Here is a 19531-nt window from a genome sequence, read left to right as displayed (position 1 = left end):
TCAGCCAGTAATTGAGTCCCAATGACCTTGATACTGTTTTACCACCCTTTTGAAATAACCCTTTGCATACAGAAATGGGAAATTTAGTTTCCAACCAGTGAAACCTTCTCAGGGAAGCTCTTCTTGCCACTCGTTTCAAATTTGAGTTTTTAACTGGGCTACTTTTCAACATACAGGAATCAAACTAACACTTAAGTCCTGAAAAGGAGTGGAAAGCTTTCAAAGAAATATTTGAGAACATCTGCAAAAGGCAACTGGGACAACTGTACAAATAAATGAAGAACAAATCAATTCCATTTACGTTATGAAGACATTTTTCCTTTAATTTATCCAAACATTTCATGTCTATTGTCATTTATTTAAGCAAATTTAAGCTCATATTAAATTCTAAAATATTACAATATTTACAAGACAGTTGGCAGAGAAAACTTGATGATATAAATACAAATACTGTACTTTTTTTTTTTTAAATACCTGCCAATAAAAATGGCAGACTGAACAGTTTTCTCTCTTTGAAGATCCTTGTTCATTTTTTAAAGTAATGAGAAGTCCCTAATGGGGAAAGCACCTTATCTTAAATGTTCCACCATCATAGCTTTAGACCCTCAACATTCTTCTTCAAGTTCAGCAGCTCTTTTTCCTGCCTTCTTTTCTCCAGTTTGAAGGCTAATTTGTTAGCTTTCTTCTCCATTCTCCGTTCCTGTGCAAGAAAATGTTCATTTTATTCAAATCTTCATGCTGATGTAGACTAATTTTACAAAAGAAACTTCCCATGACCATACCTGCCCCGCCTCTTTCTAAATCTCACATCTGAGATTATTTTACCTTGCGTTCTTCTTTGATAGCTTGCTTTCGTGCTCTTTTATCTTCTCTGCTTTCACTTTTAGAACGTGGTTGGGTTGACATCTTAGGGAGATCACTGTTATTAATCATCTGCATTCGTTCAACTTGCTTTGCTGTGAGTCCTTTCTTAGGTAAGACATTGAGAGGTATTCCTGTTTTAGAAGATAGTCGGATTTGTTTGGGCTGAAAGATACAATGGAATTGGGTTATTTTCCACTCTTACTAAAAAACAGCTCACTAATGGCACATTTTGTTGCTTTTCATAATGGAGTTGAAAGCCGCAAAGAGGTAAAGCCCTGAGAAAATAATCTGTACACTCCATTTCCGACACTGCATACTTCAAATAGCTCAGAACACTATGCCTTACCTTTGGTTGATATTTGATAAGTTGTGGATGGTTATACAAATTTGAGTATGTACCTTAAAAAAAAACACACACACAAAAAAACCATGTATTAACAAGTTCACTTTCAGTTCATCAAAAACATTACCGAGTTCCTCCTATATTCTTTAGGGTTTTCACAGTTCAAAATAACAATGGAGTCTGCTACATTTTTAAATATTTCAATTTACAACTAAGTAACTGAAATGAATATTCATTGAAAGGACTGATGCTGAAGCTCCAAATCTCTGGCCACCTGATGTGAAGGGCCAATTCACTAGAAAAGATCCTGATGCTGGGAAACATTGAGGACAGGAGTTTGAGCAAATTGCAGGAGATAGTGAGGGTTCAGGGAAATCTGGTGTGCTGCAGTTCCATGGGGTCGCAAAGAGTCAGACACCACTTAGTGATGGAACAAAAACAAACTGAAATACTTTCGCAAAATGTGTACTTTTCCAAAAAGTCAATGTACTCAATACTTTAAAATTACTGTTATACTTTCAGCAGTAAAACAGATACTTAAGATACTTACTACAAATAGATTCACAATCCCACTTCTCTTTGGCTTCTTCAAGAACTACAGTAACAATCTCTTCCTCCTCAGACCCATCCAGCTCATTCACTGGCAGGTCCTGATCCTCGAAGGGTTCAAGAGTATTCAGTTTTACACAACTTTTGGTTGAGTTTTCCAAAATGAAGATAGAGGAGGGGAAAAAATACCACTTATTATTACACTATATGTTACTGAAACTGCACTAAAGAGCTAAGGAAACAACAGCCTTTTTTCAAATTCACAAACTCATTTGCCCCATCTGTCACTTCCTGTCACAATTAGCTCTATCCAGCCTTGCCTTTCCCCTGTCATTCTGCTGACAGGAAGGAAAAACCTATCTGTATCTTTACACAGTTTTAGCACATTAAACAAGATGGAAGTTTTCCTATATAACATTATCTTTTTTAAAGCCTTGAAAAGCATTAGCCCATCTGTCTCATGAAAGTATTCAAATAACTCAAAAAAATGTAACCCCTGTCCTGTACTGGGATCTACATATGATAGTCATCAGGCAACACAGACCTTTTGAGCAGATGTAAACACCTCATTAGTTTCTCTCAGAGAAATCACCTTGATGTATATGATGATTTACCAAACGTTCGGCTAGACAGTTATGCTAATCAGGTTGAAGAGACAAACTCTGATCTACTTCTCAGAGCACCTTTTCATGAAGATGAAGAGTATATATACTGAGAAGTCAGAATGATTCTTCAGCCGAAGAGGCTAGAAGCACCATGTCCTCCAAATGTATGTAACCTTGTACTTTAATCCTGTTATTCCACTATGACTCTCAGGTCAAAGCTATAGAAAGTGGCTCTCAAGTGTTTCCGCTTACTGTTATATTCGGATATTCATCTTCAGGACTCTTAATAGCAAAATATGAGCGAAAGATTAGGGAAAATGTATTATTTTTAAAATATGGATTCTGACTAATTTTTGAGATTCTGCTGTGCGATTACAGACTTTATTTGAAAATGAAAACAAGCAAGAAGTCAAAGAAAAGTCACCATACTTCTCTGCCTTCTCTTTATAGTAATCATTCAAAACTTCCTCTAAGCGATTGCTGTCTACTTGAATGGAACCTTCCAATTCAGCATTATCCAGAGCTCCAATTTCATCATCATCATATTGCTCATAAAACTTGAATGTAAAGAGAAAACATAATATGAAAAGTGAATGTAAAGACTATAGCATTTAAATGTTAATTTTACATTTTACTCCTGTTTAATATTTAAGCACTACCATGAGATCACAACTACTAATTAAGTATTAGGAGAGATTTGGCACCATAATAATATGATGTGGAAGACACTGTACTCAGCATTCTAAAACTGACATCAAGACTAAAAATAGGCTTCCACTTAACATGAAAATGACCACTGATCAAAGAAAAACCCCTACACAATGGGAGAAAATATTTGCAAATGTTAAGACCGTTAAGAGGTTAATACCCAACATACATAAACAGCTCATAAAACTCAACATCAAAAAAAAATAAACCCCAAATAATCTGATTAAAAATGGGCAGAAGACATAAACAGACATTATTCCAAAGAGGAAATGCAGATTGTCAACAGGCCATAAAAGATGTTTAAAACTGCCAATTAGCAGGGAAATGCAAACCAAAACCACAATGTGGTATCACCTCACACCTGTTTGAATGGCTATCAGAAACAATAAAAATAACAAATACTGGTGAGGATGTGGAGAAAAGGGAACCCTTGTACACTGTTGGTAGGAATGCAAATAGGTGTAGCCAATGTAGAAAACCCTATGGAAGCTTCTCAAAAAACTAAAACAGAATTACCACACGACCCAGCAAATTCCACTTCAGGGTATATATTTGAAAGAAACAAAAACACTAACTTGGAAAGATATGTGTATCCCAATGTTCACAGAAGCATTACTTATAACAGCCAAGGCATAGAAGGAACTTAAGCACCCATCAACAGATGAATAAAGATGTGGTATGTGTGGACACATGTATGAACACACACATACAAGACTACTGCTGCTGCTAAGTCATTTCAGTAGTGTCCGACTCTGTGCGACCCCATAGACGGAAGCCCACCAGGCTCCTCTGTCCCTGGGATTCTCCAGGCAAGAACACTGGAGTGGGTTGCCATTTCCTTCTCCAATGTATGAAAATGAAAAGTGAAAGTGAAGTCGCGTAGTCGTGTCCGACCCTTAGCGACCCCATAGACTGCAGCCTACCAGGCTCCTCCATCCATGGGATTTTCTAGGCAAGAGTACTGGAGTGGCTTGCCTACTCAGCCATAAAAAAGAATGAAATTTTGCCATCTGCAGCAACATGGATGGACTTGAAGGGTATTATGCTAAGTGAGAGACAAATACTGTATGATATTGCTTATATGCAGAACTTAAGAAAACGCAATCAACTAGTGAATACAGAAAAGACACAATATGGAGTGCAGACTAGAGGCTACCAGTGGAGAGGGGAGGGATGAGGGGCAACAGAGGGGCAGATTAAGATGCATAAACTATTAGGCATAAAATAAGGACACACTGTACAACACGGGAGAATACAGCCAATATTTTACAATAACTATATTTCATAATAACTATAAATGGAATATAATCTCTAAAACTGTGAATCACTATACTGTACACCTATTATTGATATAACATTGTACATCAACTATTTTAAAATGAAAGGCAGTTATTCTGTTCAGCTTGAACAAATCCTAGGCAGAAATCTTTACCTGAGAATATTTCAGATACTTCCATATTCACTCATTATGCAAAGAAATGGTGTAAATGCACAAATTTCACTCTTTGTTTAGATGATGTTTACTGTATTATTCAAATGCTGTAAACACTGTCAGGCTTTGTAAAAGAATTAAGCAAGGGGTGATGTAACTCCTGAAAAGTGAGGTTATTAGTAACAGTTTGCCTATTTCTTGGAGAAAAGAGGGAAATGAATACTCACTGCAAAGGCAAAGTTAGAACCTTTATCTTAGGCATTTCTTGAAGGAATTTATTCATCATTTACTTAACAGTCTGAACTCCTGCCATATGCCAGACACCATATTAAGTCTTGGGATATAACAGTAAGAAAAACACTCAAAAAAAACAAAAGGGAAAAAAATGGAATTTTGTTTATGCCCAGGCCAATGCTTGAAGATAGCATACTCTTAGAGATTGGGATCAGAGAGGTTCAGAATCAAATTATCAGATTCTACGAGGAATGTGAGGAGGTTTGATCATTCACTTTCTGACTTAAACACATTCTTTCCAGAATGAAAACTGGGGCCATTTTATGATCTGTTTTTAAAAGACACAGTCTGTTTCTAACACTGAAAGTTCTAGTTTTGGGTTCCAACGTCATAATGTGTACTAGGAGCTGGTATTACAAGGCTCCCCACTTGGAGACCTTACCTTTTCAAACCTCTCATCATGTAGGGTCAGATGTTCATTCCTTCTCATGACTGAGGACGTCAAGGAATACTCAGTAAAGCGACTTTTTGTTTCCTCTTCCCAGAAGAAGTGATTTTCTACAGCCCCAAGAGGTTTTCCGGGGGCAGACACATCCTCATCTGATGAGCCTGCATGGTCATACCTATCGTCATCACTACCTCCTTCCTTCTCATCATCCACATCTTCCCACTCACTGTCATCTTCAGCCTCAGATTTCCTAAAGTCAGAGCCATAAATTAACTGTCAAAACAACTTGAAAAACAACAGAACCAAATGACTTTACACAAGTAAAATTTGAGGGTATTTCAGGCATGATCCTTGTTTAGGCAAGAACAGCTGTGCTGCTTGACCTGTATGATTTGGTTGGAAAAGTAATGAACTAGCAATCAAGCGACTTGGACTTTAGCCCCATCTATTGATGGCTTGTAAGGACCTCAAGTCTTAATTTTCTATCCTAAAATGAGAAAACTCAGATTAAATGCTCTCAAAGGTCTCTTCCAGCTATAACTAATGGTTATAATCCTATGGAAGCAACAGTCAGGGCATTCCTGCTTCAAAACAAACCACACATACTCTATCTCCATTCCCTCTTCCTCTTCTGTTGGCTTATTGGCCTGAAGAATGAAATCATCTTCAAGTAAATTATCCGGATTATCAAAATCAAAATCATCATCAAGAGCTGCAACAATGTCAGGATCAAAATCTAACCGAGGTCCTAGAAGGAAAACAAAAATTGAGCAGTAATTCCCAAGAAAGCATGATTCACTCACTTAACTAATATAATTCAGCAGCTATTACATGCCTGACTCTATATACGGAGGATAAAACAGTGATTAAAATTTGTAAAAGTTCAGGAGTAAAAACAAACTGCAAGAAAATTTAAAAAAGAAAAAGTCCCTCTGGTTCAAATACCTACTGGTAAAACCCAGATCTAAAATATTAAGCTGTGTCTAGTTAGCAAAACTCAAAGCTATTAACTGCAGGAAAAAATTGGGCTTTAAATTCGCCTGTTAGAAGCAACACATTATTAGGCTGGTACAAAAGTAGTTGTGGTATTGGACTGTGAATTTTAAACCATTATAACTAGGCTCAAATACATCTTTATTAATCAAGGTAGGAACCATTACAATCAACACATTCTTGCCAGTGAGAAATAAGTTTATCCCTACAGTGTTAAAACCCATGCTTCAGGATTCGATGAACTCTTAGAAAGCATTTTCTGCATCCTATTGGTTGTGGAAGCATTTTCCCTGCAAAGTTATTGAAACGCTTGAAGAAGTAGTAGTCAGTTGGCGAGAGGTCAAGCGAATATGGCATATGACGTACAACTTTCTAGCCCAATTCATTCAACTTCTGAAGTGTTGGTTGTGTGACATGTGATCAAGCGTTGCTGTGGAGAACTAGGCCCATTCTGTGACCAATACTGCCTGCAGGCTTTGCAGTTTTTGGTGCATCTCACTGATTTGCTAAGCATACTTCTCAGCTGTAAGGGTTTTGCTGGGATTCAGAAAGCTGCAGTGGATCAGGCCAGCAGCAGACTACCAAACAGTGATCATAACCTTTTTTGGGTGCAAGCTTGACTTTGGGAAGTGCTTTGGAGCTTCTTTTCCGTTCAACCACAGAGCTGGTCACCCCCAGCTCTTGTATCAAATCCACTTTTTCACTGTATGTCACAATCTGATGAAGAAATGGTTCGCTGCTGCATACAATAAAAGATGACACTTCAAAACAATTTTTTTGAATTTCAGTCAGCTCACAAGACACCCAGTTGTCAAGCCTTTTCACTTTCCAATTTGCTTCTAATGTCGAATGACAGTAGAATGGTCAACACCGAGTTCTTGGCAACTTCTCCTGCAGCTGTAAGAGGATCAGCTTTGATGGTTGCTCTCAACTGGCCACTGTCAACTTCCTCTCATTGGCCATTATGCTCCCTCATCTTCAAGTCTCTCGTCTCCTTTGCAAAACTTCTTGAACTACTACTGCACTGTAAGTTTCTTAGCATTTCCTGGGCCTAATGCGTTGCTGATGTTGTGAATTGTCTCCACTGCTTTACAACCATGACCCAGTTTTGAACTCCAATAAAAAAAAAAAATCGCTGAAATTTGCCTTTTGTCTAACATAATTTCTGCAGTCTAAAATAAACATGAAATGAACAGCAAGTTAATAAGTCATTAGTAAAAAAAACACATAAAGCAGGAAATGCACATTAAAATGATGTATAACATAACTACTTTTGCTAAAGAATGGATTCCCATATCAAAGGGCAAAGTTCAATAATGCAAATCACAATTACTTTTGCACCAACCTAACAAGTATCTGTTGGAGAAGGAAATGGCGACCCACTCCAGTACTCTTGCCTGGAGAATCCCAGGGACGGTGGAGCCTGGTGGGCTGCCATCTATGGGGTCACACAGAGTCGGACACGACTGAAGTGACTTAGCAGCAGCAATAAGTATCTGTAGCCTGTGAAACTCCAGTCTTTTCAGACTTTCTGTCGTTTCAGACTATGATATTTTAACAAATCCCAACCTGTTTCTTTAGCTGTGTTGTTCTATATGTAAAAATATTAGAGTCCTAGAAACACTTTCAAGTTCAAACCTGTAAACTGACATGGCTTTCAACACCCTTCACAGAGTGGCCATTACTCGACCTCCAGCCGTGTTTCATATCAACACTTACCCTTCATTCCAGATAAAATTCCGACTATAGATAAAAGGTGTGCAGATTCCTATATTCATGCTTTTTCTTGGAATATCCTCTCTTCCCCACCCCACCTCCATCTGCCTACTTAAACTCTACCTAAGACATCAACCACGACATCTTTGGGGCTTCACAACAATTCATTCACTTGTACTATGATTGTAATTTCCCATTCTTTGTCTATCTTTCCCAGCTGATGATAATTAAGAGGTCAGAAACAATGTTTTTTCTGATTTAACCCAATCTAAACAACTAACAAATTTGCAAAATGGATTAAATGAATGAATGACACACGACAAGTGTTGGTCAATAATTAAGGCAGTTTAGTAGGAAATATCAAGCACCACATCTGTGGACTTCTGTTTGTTCATTATACTCCTGGTACTGCAAAAAAGAACCCAAACATTATTAATTTTTGTTGTATCTAGAATAGATGGTAAGACGGACTTCTATAAAATACTTCTCTATACTATTGAGAGAAATTCTGAAAGCAAACAGATTAAGTATTTTCATGACTGTACCACATAAATGTACTGAGTATCACTGTTTCCTTTGTGAGAGGTTAGGTTAAGGCTAGAATTCCCCTACTAGCTCACCAAAAATAATTTTCCCACTTTCCTCTCCAAATAGGAACTTGAAAGATTAACAATTTGATGGCTCACAGTTACCCTTCCTAATTTAATGATCTCTAATCTGAATTCAAACACATCTCAATTGTTCCAATACTTTATCAGGGACAGAAAAACTCTGTATCATTACTATATGTTGCTTTTTGTAAAATGAAGCTCTGTCCACTTGAAGTTAAAATTATACATACCTGAAACAGGAGCTGCTTTATTTAACAATCCAACATCTTCCTCAAACTCTGATGCAAACACTGAGGAAGGCAACTTAATTCCACTGGTCTTGAAAAATAAATTATGCAGTGGTTAGATTTATTTAGAAATACTTTTGAACTACTAAGAGTTGAAGTGCCCCCCAAATTCATGTCCACCCAGTTCAGCAAGTGACCTGGTTTGGAAACAGGTTCCTCACAGATGTAATTAGTTAAGATGAGATGATACTGGATGATGGTGTGTCCTTATAAGGAGGCCATGCGAAGACAATAAGACACACAAGGGAGAAAGGCATATGAAGATGGAGGAAGACTGGAGTGCTACACCTACAAGCAACAGAAAACTAAGGATTGCTGGCAACTACCAGAAACTGGGAGACAGGCACAAAAAGATTCTTCTGTGAGGCCCAGAGAAGGAACAACCTTCCAAAAGCCTGCTTTTGGACTTCTGGGCTCCACAACTGTGACAAAATACATCCCCGTTGTTTTAAGCCACCCAGTGGTAATATGTGGTAATTTGTTACGGCAATTCTACTAAAACAACCATATTCTGCATTGTCTCACTTGTACTCCAGTTACCAATTTTGAACATGTATATCCCCATCATCTCAAAAGCAACTTCCCTGTAATACTTCACTAGATTAAAACTTAATCTAGTATATCACTTCACTTAATCCTATCGACCCCATGACTTGTCAGCATGTTTCAGTCAAACACAAGCTAAGAAAGGTTAAATGGCATGACTGCCTGAGACTAGTTAAGTGAGGTTTGGGGGATTCAAATCCTGGTCTCACAGCTCTTCAAATTTCAAAACAAAATTAGTCTTTTTCTACCTAAACCAGAGGTAACGTCCTCATCTCTGGTACTGGCACTACTTTTCACTGAATTAGCTGCTTAAATCCTAGGAAGATCATAAATCATTGTGACCCACTCATTGTTTTGAACTTCTGCATACAGTTACTTCACATCTATTTTCTGGGCACCATCTTACTCATGGATAACCAGGGTACAGATGACAGTCAGATGCTGCTTAATCTACATCTAGTCCAATCTTTTATTCAGTTCAGTCGTTTGAGACGCCATGCAGCATGCCAGGCTTCCCTGTCCATCACCAACTCCCCGAGTTTACTCAAACTCATGTCCATTGCGTTGGTGATGCCACCAACCATCTCATCCTCTGTCGTCCCCTTCTCCCATCTTCAATTTCTCCCAGCATCAGTGTCTTTTCAAACGAATCAGTCCTTCACATCAGGTGGCCAAAGTATTGGAGTTTCAGCTTCAACATCAGTCCCTCCAATGAACATTGACGACTGATTTCCCTCAGGATGGACTGGATGGATCTCCTTGCAGTCCAAGGGACTCTCAAGAGTCTTCTCCAGCACCACAGTTCAAAAGCATCAATTCTTTGGTGCTCAACTTTCTTTATAGCCCAACTCTCACATCCATACGTGACTACTGTAAAAGCCATATCTTTGACTAGTCAGATCTTTGTTGGCAAAGCAATCTCTCTGCTTTTTAATATGCTGTCTAGGTTGGTCATAACTTTCCTTCCAAGGAGCAAGCATCTTTTAATTTCATGGCCGCAGTCACCATCTGCAGTGATTTTGGAGCCCCCAAAATAAAGTCTGTCACTATTTCCACTGTTTCCCCATCTATCTGCCATGAAGTGATGGGACCAGATGCCACGATGTTAGTTTTCTGAATGTTGCGCTTTTAAGCCAACTTTTTCACTCTCCTCTTTCACTTTCATCAAGAGGCTCTTTAGTTTTTCTCTTTCTGCCATAAGGGTGGTGTCATCTGCATATCTGAGGTTATTGATATTTCTCCCGGCAATCTTGATTCCAACTTGTGCTTCTTCCAACCCAGCGTTCCTCATGATGTACTCTGCATAGAAGTTAAATAAGCAGGGTGACAATATACAGCCTTGATGTACTCCTTTCCCTATTTGGAACCAGTCTGTTGTTCCACGCCCAGTTCCAACTGTTGCTTCCTGACCTGCATACAGGTTTCTCAAGAGGCAGGTCAGGTGGTCTGGTATTCCCATCTCTTTCAGAATTTTCCACAGTTTATTGTAATCCACATAGTCAAAGGCTATTACTGCCAGATTAAAACTCCTTGTCTACTCTATATGTCCAGATTCCTTACTGTTACTCAGTAATGGAACCTCCACATAAAATCAAGTCCAGTTCCTTACATCATGGAATAATTCAAAGTAATTTATGGAGCACACATGTGCTAGACACAATGACCCACAATACTACCTCATGTCCCTTCTTTCTGACTGGAATGATCCTTCTCTCTTCAATAGAATCCACCCGTTTTAGTGGCCAGCTCAGTTTCTTCGTTCTCCATGAAGCTCCTCTTGATTACTGTTCTGGAACTTTCCTCTGTGTCAACTCTCTCATTCTGCACACCATACAATCTACTTCAACATGGGCCAGCACATATTTTCTGACAGGTCCCTACGCTTTAGTTTCATCTTTTCAACTACACAGTTGATAATGTAAGAGTCACCACAATGTGTTCTCTGTCCATGGACCTCAAAACTGTCCCATCCTCCGTCAAGGAGCAGGCAGGAAGCCAAGTTGCACATTCTCACTGGCTCACAGACAAAGCCTGCTGAAAGCCACTGAAGAGCATGAGTGCCTATCTAGTAAGTTGTTATGGCTTCTAAAGAGTTTTTCAGGTGCAGAAACATGGAAAAAGGTCTGGCTTTCTGCTGTAGTCCTATTTCTTAAAAAATTTACTGAGATATAGTTCACATATTACATAATTCAGCTATTTAAAGTGCATAATTTAATAATTTTGGTACATATTACAATAACTTTTCAAAAACTGTGGTAAAATATGTACTTTTAAGACACTTTGTGATTATCTATCCTTGGACTCTGGGGTTAAAAAGAGGAGGATCAGCTTGTGTTTAATAAATTACCTTCGGAGAAAACAATCATATATATATAGAGTTTAGACAGTAATTACATCTTGGATAAAGGCCTGTTGACGTTTTCAATGGCACTTATTTTTCCAACACAATCCACATAGCCTTGTAAACATCACTGAAGTGCCCTTCAATAGTCTTATTCTGTCAGAAGAGTTAATTAGATAGTGGTTACTTTTACTCAAATGAATTAAACAATCTTTTACTGGCCAATACAATTCAACCAGAAGAATGTTGCTGCTAAGTCACTTCAGTCGTATCCGACTCTGTGTGACCCCACAGACAGCAGCCCACCAGGCTCCCCAGTCCCTGGGATTCTCCAGGCAAGAACACTGGAGTGGGTTGCCATTTCCTTCTCCAAGAAGAATGTTAGGACTTCACTAAAACATTTATTACTTAGGATAAAGAAATTGAGCCACTTTCCCTCCTACAGTGGGTCATTGGAAGGAAATGAGTCAATAAGATACATATTGTACTCCGGATATAACAGGCTTGGGGAAGAAGGTGTAGAGAAATAGGTTCTGGTAAAGATGTGGTAATGGGGTGTGTGGCCTCCCAAGAGAGCTACGACGTAATGAGTGAATGATCAAGTGAACAGTTATTATTAATACCTCTTTGGTATAACATGCTGACGCCTAACCCTTTTGACTTTTCTTAAGCAACAAGTATGGACTGGAGGAGCTTATGATCATATCTTTCCCAAGGAAAAGAAAGACCATGGCAGGACTGGAGATGAGAAGCAGGGGAAATTGATGCTCTTTGTATCTCCCCTTTCTGTCTATAAACCCAAAGTACGTCTTTTTGAGTGCCAAAAGTGATATAAAAGTTTCACAGGAAAATTTACTATACACTAATACTAAACTAAAAATAAGGACTTCCCTGGTAGTGTAGTGGATAAGAATCTGCCTGCCAATACAGAGGACATGGGTTTGATTCCAGGTATGGAAGATCCCACCTGCCGTGGGATCAGCTAAGCCCGTGCTTAGAACCCATGAGCGGCAACTACTGAGCACAGAGTCAGCTCTCCAGCTGACACCCTTTCTTGCCTCAAACAGTTACCTGGATTTAAAGGTGGTGGTTTACTCACTCACGGCCCCTCTCACACACACACACACTCAAATCACTGAAAAGTCTTACTGAAGTTTCTAAAGGCTCTTCTCTCCCGTCTGCCCTATAAGGGGCGCCGCAGGCACTTGTGGGAATGAGCTCTGAGGGCCCAGACGGCTCCTTCAGGTGCTGCAGGTAGTCATAGTCGTCGTCAAAGAACACTCCGTACTTCCTCTGCTCTGCTCGCCTTTCTTCATCTTTTATCTAGGATAATAAACAAAATGGACAGAGTACCTGTTCCAAGGATAAAACCCAGGAACCTTCCACTGCGCACAGATGACCCATGAACACTCTGGCTGATCCGAATAAGATAAAGACTTCTTGACAAACTCAGGAAACACAGGATGCCACATAAAATTAAAATGGAATGAAAACAGTTCCTGCTTCCATGAGACACTTCTGTGCAACAATTCAAGCCAAGAAACACACACACGCTATTTTACCATGTTACGTGGAGAATTAAAAGACTAGGGTGCACTGAAAGGTAAGTACAATTTCCTGAATTTATATGCAAAGAAACTTCTCAATGCATAACACCAATTGGCTTTACAACAAAGCTAAATATGCCTGGGTTCCCCGATATTTCCTTCCACTTAACAAGTATACTCTGACTGATAATTACCAAATCAACCTCTTAAAAGCTCCCTTGCATTTTCTAAAGCTAACTCATGAGTTTTACATTTCATGAGATGACCAGGAGGCAAAAATGCAGTCTGTGGTTATGAAATGCCAGTATCTCATGGAAAGCAAAGACTAAGCATATGATTGTGCCCTAAGTAACACCATAAAGCATTGCTGCTGATGGTTTAGTAAATCTTTTCCACTACTCTACAAGATTGCTCACTTAAACATCTCCAATAAAAATATTCTCTCAATCAAAATAAACATGCATAATGTAAAAATGAATATATTTACTGAGAATTAAATCACATGTTTTGTTTCCCAGAAGATCAGTTATCTGAGAACAGCAGCTGACTAATATAATTAAAAACGATCAACAATCCACCTACAAACTTACTGGCTATAGAATAGGACCCACCTTCTGTGTAGGCAAAAGAACCCTCTGGGGTGCAGTCTCATCTGCTGCTAAAGGATCTCTTTGGCTCCGGTGGACCAGGTGAAAAGACACAGCTTTCTTCTTCTCTATAAAAGGCTTTTTCTTCCTGTGAGGCTTCAAAGAAACAGAATCACAGTAGTAAATCAGAACAACAGCAAAAAAACACTGATTATACCCCACACAGGCATATTCAATAAGATCAACAGATTGTCAAAACCTGCACTTTCAGGGCAGGCAACATCAACTATGTTAAAAAAAAAAAAGAAAACAACTACCTTCCTTCAACAAACCTTTGTTGGGAGGTACTCCGTGCCAAACCTAGTTACAGGTGCTGGGAATATAGCAATGGGAAAGTTAAAGTTCCTGTTCTCCACAAGCAAATCACTGAGAAAGGGATTTCTTGTGAAGTCAAGCAAAACGAAACACAGGGATGGGTAACGACTCAACAGTTACTTTCAAGTGGGGGCTTAGAGAAGACCCCTGAGAGTCTGAACCAGAATGGGTGTCCACCACAGGAAAATCTGAGGAAGAGTTACAAGCAGGAGAAACACTTCCTGTACTAACTATTAAAACCATGACACAACAGCTGAAGTTGAAATACAAGATTCACCATCGTTCTACCTTCTCGTTTCACTGCACACCCTCGAGTTTCTAAACTGAAAGATCATTCCAATTGAGTAGGCTCAATCTTAGAAGCTCCTCTTCCCCAGAGCAGACAGATGAGCAGACACCTGCCACTGCAACGTCTGGAGAGACGAGCAAACCCCTCTCCGCCTGACGTCACGAAGCACTGGGTGTCGCATCTGTGTGCCTTGTTACAGGTTTTTAGGCCTCTAGGAGGGTAAAGGGTTAGGGTTAGTAGGCCATTCTCTTCTGTCTACTCCACAGGCACGCTAGGCCGTGGAAGCCCCCCTCTAAACTGCAAACTATGCCCGCGGTGGTTAGGGTGACCCAAACCGGGACAATGGGCCAAAAGCCGCCTGCCTTCACCTTCGGATGTGCCATCCCAGTTAAAGGAGGCAGAAGCCACTGGCTTAGGGGACCCGGCCTAGCCTCTGCCAAACCAGGGCGCCCCAATTCCTACTTACCATGCTTGCAGCCGCGCGGCGCTCACACCAAACAGGGACGACAGCACTCTCCTAGTCGGACGGAAGGTGACACGGTATCTCGCGAACGCCTCTGAGAATCAGCTCACCGGCCAGTCTTTACTCCACTCCACACGTGCGGCTCCGGGAACCGGCTGGAAATCACTCAGCAGGCCGTGGAAACGGACCAATCGCCGAGAGGCTGAAGGATCACGACCGGAAATTCCGCAAAGCTCACGCCGGCTCAAGGATCGCGAGAAGCTATTGGTGGGTGGAGCTGTTTCCACTCCCGGGAGGGCGGGGCTTTTCTGTCCTTAATTAAATCAGCTGGGGAAGGGGGTCGTGGGCGCTTGTGCGAGATGAGGCGCGAAAGGGGGTCGCTGTTTATGGGCGAACTTGCTATTATATCGCCCTCTGCTGAGAACAGAAGCCACGGACCAAGCATCCCCATTGACACTTGTATTTCCTGCCTATTCCTCTCCATAAACAAGACAAATAGAACACACAAATAAACTACACCAAAGAAAGGTGGCCACTCTCCTGGGTCCCCGACGTTTCAAGTTCCCTTTTTGGGTTGGACGCAGAGCTGGTTGCCTTAGCAACGGAGGATCCTCAGTTCAGTTCAGTTGCTCAGTCGTGTCCGACTCTTTGTGACCCCATGGACTATAGCACGCCAGGCTTCCCTGTCCATCACCAACTCCCGGAATTGACTCAAACTCATGTGCATTGAGTCGGTGATGCCATCCAACCATCTCATTCTCTGTAACCCTTTTCTCCTCCTGCCTTCAGTCATTCCCAGCATCAGGGTCTTTTCCAATGAGTCAGTTCTTTGCATCAGGTGGCCAAAGTACCGAAGTTTCAACTTCAGCATCAGTCCTTCCAATGAATATTCAGAACTGATTTCCTTTAGGATGAACCGGTTTGATCTTCTTGCAGTCCAAGGGATTCTCAAGCGTTTTCTCCAACCCCACAGTTCAAAGTATCAGTTGTTCGGTGCTCAGCTTTCTTTATGGTCCAACTTAAACATCCATACATGACTACTGGAAAAACCAAAGCTTTGACTAGACAGACCTTTATCTGCAAATTAATGTCTCTACTTTTTAATATGCTGTCTAGGTTGGTCATAACTGTTCCTCCAAGGAGTAAGCATCTTTTAATTTCATGGCTGCAATCACCATCTTCAGTGATTTTGGAGCCCCCCAAAATAAAGTCTCTCACTGTTTCCCTTGTTTCCCCATCTGTTTGCCATGAAGTGATGGGAGAAGATGCCATTATTTTAGTTTTCTGAATGTTGAGGTTTAAGCCAACTTTTTCATTTTCATTTTTCACTTTCAAGAGGCTCTTTGGTTCCTCTTCACTTTCTGCCATAAGGGTGTTGTCATCTGCATATCTGAGGTGATTGATATTTCTCCCAGCAATCTTGATTCCAGCTTGTGCTTCATCCGGCCCAGCATTTCTCATGAAATGGGGCCTTGCTATTCTAGGCAGCACTTAGGCTTAATCAAGTCTTTATTTTCCACTTAATGAACTGTGTTCAAACATCCAGTTAACAACCCTTCTCCCCAACTCTGTTGACAGTCGAGGCATTTGGATTAATATATTCAGAATCTCTTTGGTGTTTGCATACCTTAGCTTAGGAGGTGGAAACTAATGTTTATTCTTTTTCAAGCTATCCCTCAAACATTTGGTCATAGTTTAAGCAAAGACTATAAGGATATCTACTTAGGGCTTCCCTCATAGGTCAGTTAGTAAAGAATCTGCCTACAATGCAAGAGACTAGGGTTTGATTCCTGGGTCAGGAAGATACCCTGGAGAAAGAAATGGCAACCCACTCCAGTATTCATACCTGGAGAATCCCATGAACAGAGGAGCCTGGCAGACTACAGTCCATGGGGTCGCAAGAGTCAGGCACAACTTAGCAACTAAACCATCACCACCACAAGATTTCAGATGGGTGCTGGCCCACTCTCAGCGCTTTACCTGGGCAAAAGAGGATGGTAGTGTAGTCAAGTTTTATCAGCAGGCCTTTCTTCAAATTTGTATTTCCTCTTCCCAATTTCTGGTCTTTCCAAAGTCTAAGTTTCCTTGAATTGTGTCTTTATGTCCTACCTATGGTGGTGCTGTGGTAAAGAACCCAACTGCCAATATAGGAGGTGCAAGAGACATGGGTTCCATCCCTGGGTCAGGAATATCCCTTGGAGGAGGAAATGGCAACCCATGCCAGTATTCTTGCCTGGAAAATTTCATGGACAGTGGAGCCTGGCAGGCTACAGTCCATGGGGTCGCAAAGAGTTCGACATATCTGAGCACCCCATGCATTACTATTATAAATTTCTATGGAATATTATACTTTTATTACAGTGAAAATTACAGACAGTTTAGGATCACAGAACTTGTGTTGGAATAATGCTTTGTAGATGGACAGGGAGGCCTGGCGTGCTGTGGTTCATGGGGTCGCGGAGAGTCGGACACGACTGAGCGACTGAACTGAACTGAACTGAACTGAACAGGGATACTCAGAGAAAGCAATGGCAACCCACTCCAGTACTCTTGCTTGGAAAATCCCATGGACGGAGGAGCCTGGTGGGCTGCAGTCCATGGGGTCGCTAAGAGTTGGACATGACTGAGCAACTTCACTTTCTTTTCACTTTGAGTCTGAGGCAAAAGTGAGCTTTCATATAAGTTAGTAATGATACATTAGGATGAAAAGAGACCTTAATGATCTATAAGCGACTTCACTTTCACACACTGGAGAAGGAAATGGCAACCCACTCCAGTGTTCTTGCCTGGAGAATCCCAGGGACGGGGGAGCCTGGTGGGCTAATGTCTATGGGGTCGCACAGAGTTGGACACAACTGAAGCAACTTAGCAGCAGCAACAGGGATACTATCAAATAGAACACTGCTATGTGCTACACATTCAGTATAATTAAGCTTCATGAGTGAAAGTTTTCTTTTGATCTGTTTTGTTTACTACCTTATCTATCTTCAGGACCTAAAATACTGCCTGGCGGGTACACTCAATAAATAATTATTTAAATGAAGTGACGTTCTGACACTTTACCTGAATTATCTTAGATCTTCCTGACCATAGCACTATGAGAGAGGTACTATTATAAACACTGAGTCAAAGCAAGTCAAATCAGAATTGGATGGGTTTGCTTGTCTAAAAACATGCATCATTTTCCACTGAAGCACAAATTTCCCCCTATAATATTGAATAACAATAGTAATATACTTGGTATACTAGCTGAAATTGGTTTCTGGCCTTTGTTTTACTCTTATTGTGTAAACTGGGGCAAGACACCTTCAGTTTACTGACCTGAATGTAAAATGGGATGAGAATATTATTAACACTTACCTCATAGGATTGTTTTTGGGTTAAGTGAGAAACCACATGTGAAATGCATGGATCTGTGCATGGCTTGTGATCAGTGCTCCATGAAGGTGAGCAATCATTCTCATCTTAGCTAAGTGCAGTTATATCATCATTGTTGCCTAAGAATCACCAGTTCCTGAAACTAGGGCCTTCAGCATCTGAGATCTGTCGGTGAGTATGTGCTTTGCCTCACATCACATTCACATCATAGGAATCTGTAAGCTTGCATCTTGACCCAAACTATCAGCTTCCTGGAATCCTAATCCTTTTGCTTTCCTTTCCTTTCTGGTACCTTTCATGTCACTTAAATTACATGCATAGATTTTTTTACTTGCTTCTAGTGCATAGTATTTGTATGTTCTTTAAAATTCTTTTTAATTTCACATTGATATTGCTTGGCTTTCTTCTTACTGACTCCTGTTTTTAGAGTCACAAGTACATACATTTCATTGGTGAATATACACTTTGGAAATACTGATCAAAAATAATTTTCTTTACTGTATCTTTCCAATTATAAAATGATTTTTGAGTGTTCTTTGGTACGTTTCAGTTGTGTTAAAAGCACTCAGATGATGTGTAAATGAAATGATTTTACAGTCTTAGAGACCAAGTCAGGTGATGAAGAAATAGTTTATTAAAATTTCATTGTAGTACTTTCTTCATAGTCTTAGGCCACATTGTCTACGGGGGTGTTTTTATCCTTTTCCACAACTTCTGTTACACGTGCTGATGAGTCTCATCTTCCTCTCTATAGCCCAGACCTTTTCCCTGACTTTCAGAGTCACGTATCCAACTGTACATCTATTGGCATATAACTGTAGATGCTAACTTTTCATAATTGAATAAATACTCTAGGGAGAAAAGAACTGGCATTTTCAGTGCTTGTTGACCTAATGGTGCGTTCCTGGATGAACTTTTAACTTTGGTTGGCCTGAGTCAGACACTCTGGAATAGGGAGTCCTCAACATAGAAAATAATTTGCCCCTACAAGTATTCTTGTAGGTATACTCAGCAGTTCAAATTCAAGCCATAAATGATCCTTTCCCACTGTTATAGTAAGTTTGTTACCTCTTTAGTTCAGTCCCTGATTCCTTTAAAATCTTGGTCATTGCCTCACTGAATCTTCTCCAACCTTTATTAATCTTGCTACCATATTATTCTTTCTTAAAGACAATTCTCATATTAGTCTGATTCAGAATTTTCCAATGAGTCTCC

General features: G+C 40.2%; 1 protein-coding gene across 1 annotated transcript; it reads right to left on the bottom strand.

Moving 5' to 3' along the window:
* Window positions 1-296: 296 nt before the first annotated feature.
* Window positions 297-15138, bottom strand: LTV1 (LTV1 ribosome biogenesis factor). Its single transcript, XM_055433138.2, has 11 exons — window positions 14942-15138; window positions 13836-13967; window positions 12827-13000; window positions 8734-8821; window positions 5790-5931; window positions 5178-5433; window positions 2791-2918; window positions 1758-1897; window positions 1211-1263; window positions 826-1026; window positions 297-700 (listed from the first exon to the last, which is right to left on the bottom strand). The coding sequence occupies exons 1-11, from the start codon at window positions 14942-14944 to the stop codon at window positions 590-592; spliced, it is 1428 nt and encodes a 475-aa protein (XP_055289113.1). The 5' UTR covers window positions 14945-15138; the 3' UTR covers window positions 297-589.
* Window positions 15139-19531: the final 4393 nt, after the last annotated feature.

The sequence above is a fragment of the Moschus berezovskii genome, chromosome 10, assembly GCF_049115385.1.
Source record: "Moschus berezovskii isolate FMDL1 chromosome 10, NW_MosBer_1.0, whole genome shotgun sequence".
NCBI lineage: Eukaryota > Metazoa > Chordata > Mammalia > Artiodactyla > Moschidae > Moschus > Moschus berezovskii.
Note: the sequence above shows the minus strand (reverse complement) of the source record. Positions and strands in the feature narration are given on the sequence as shown.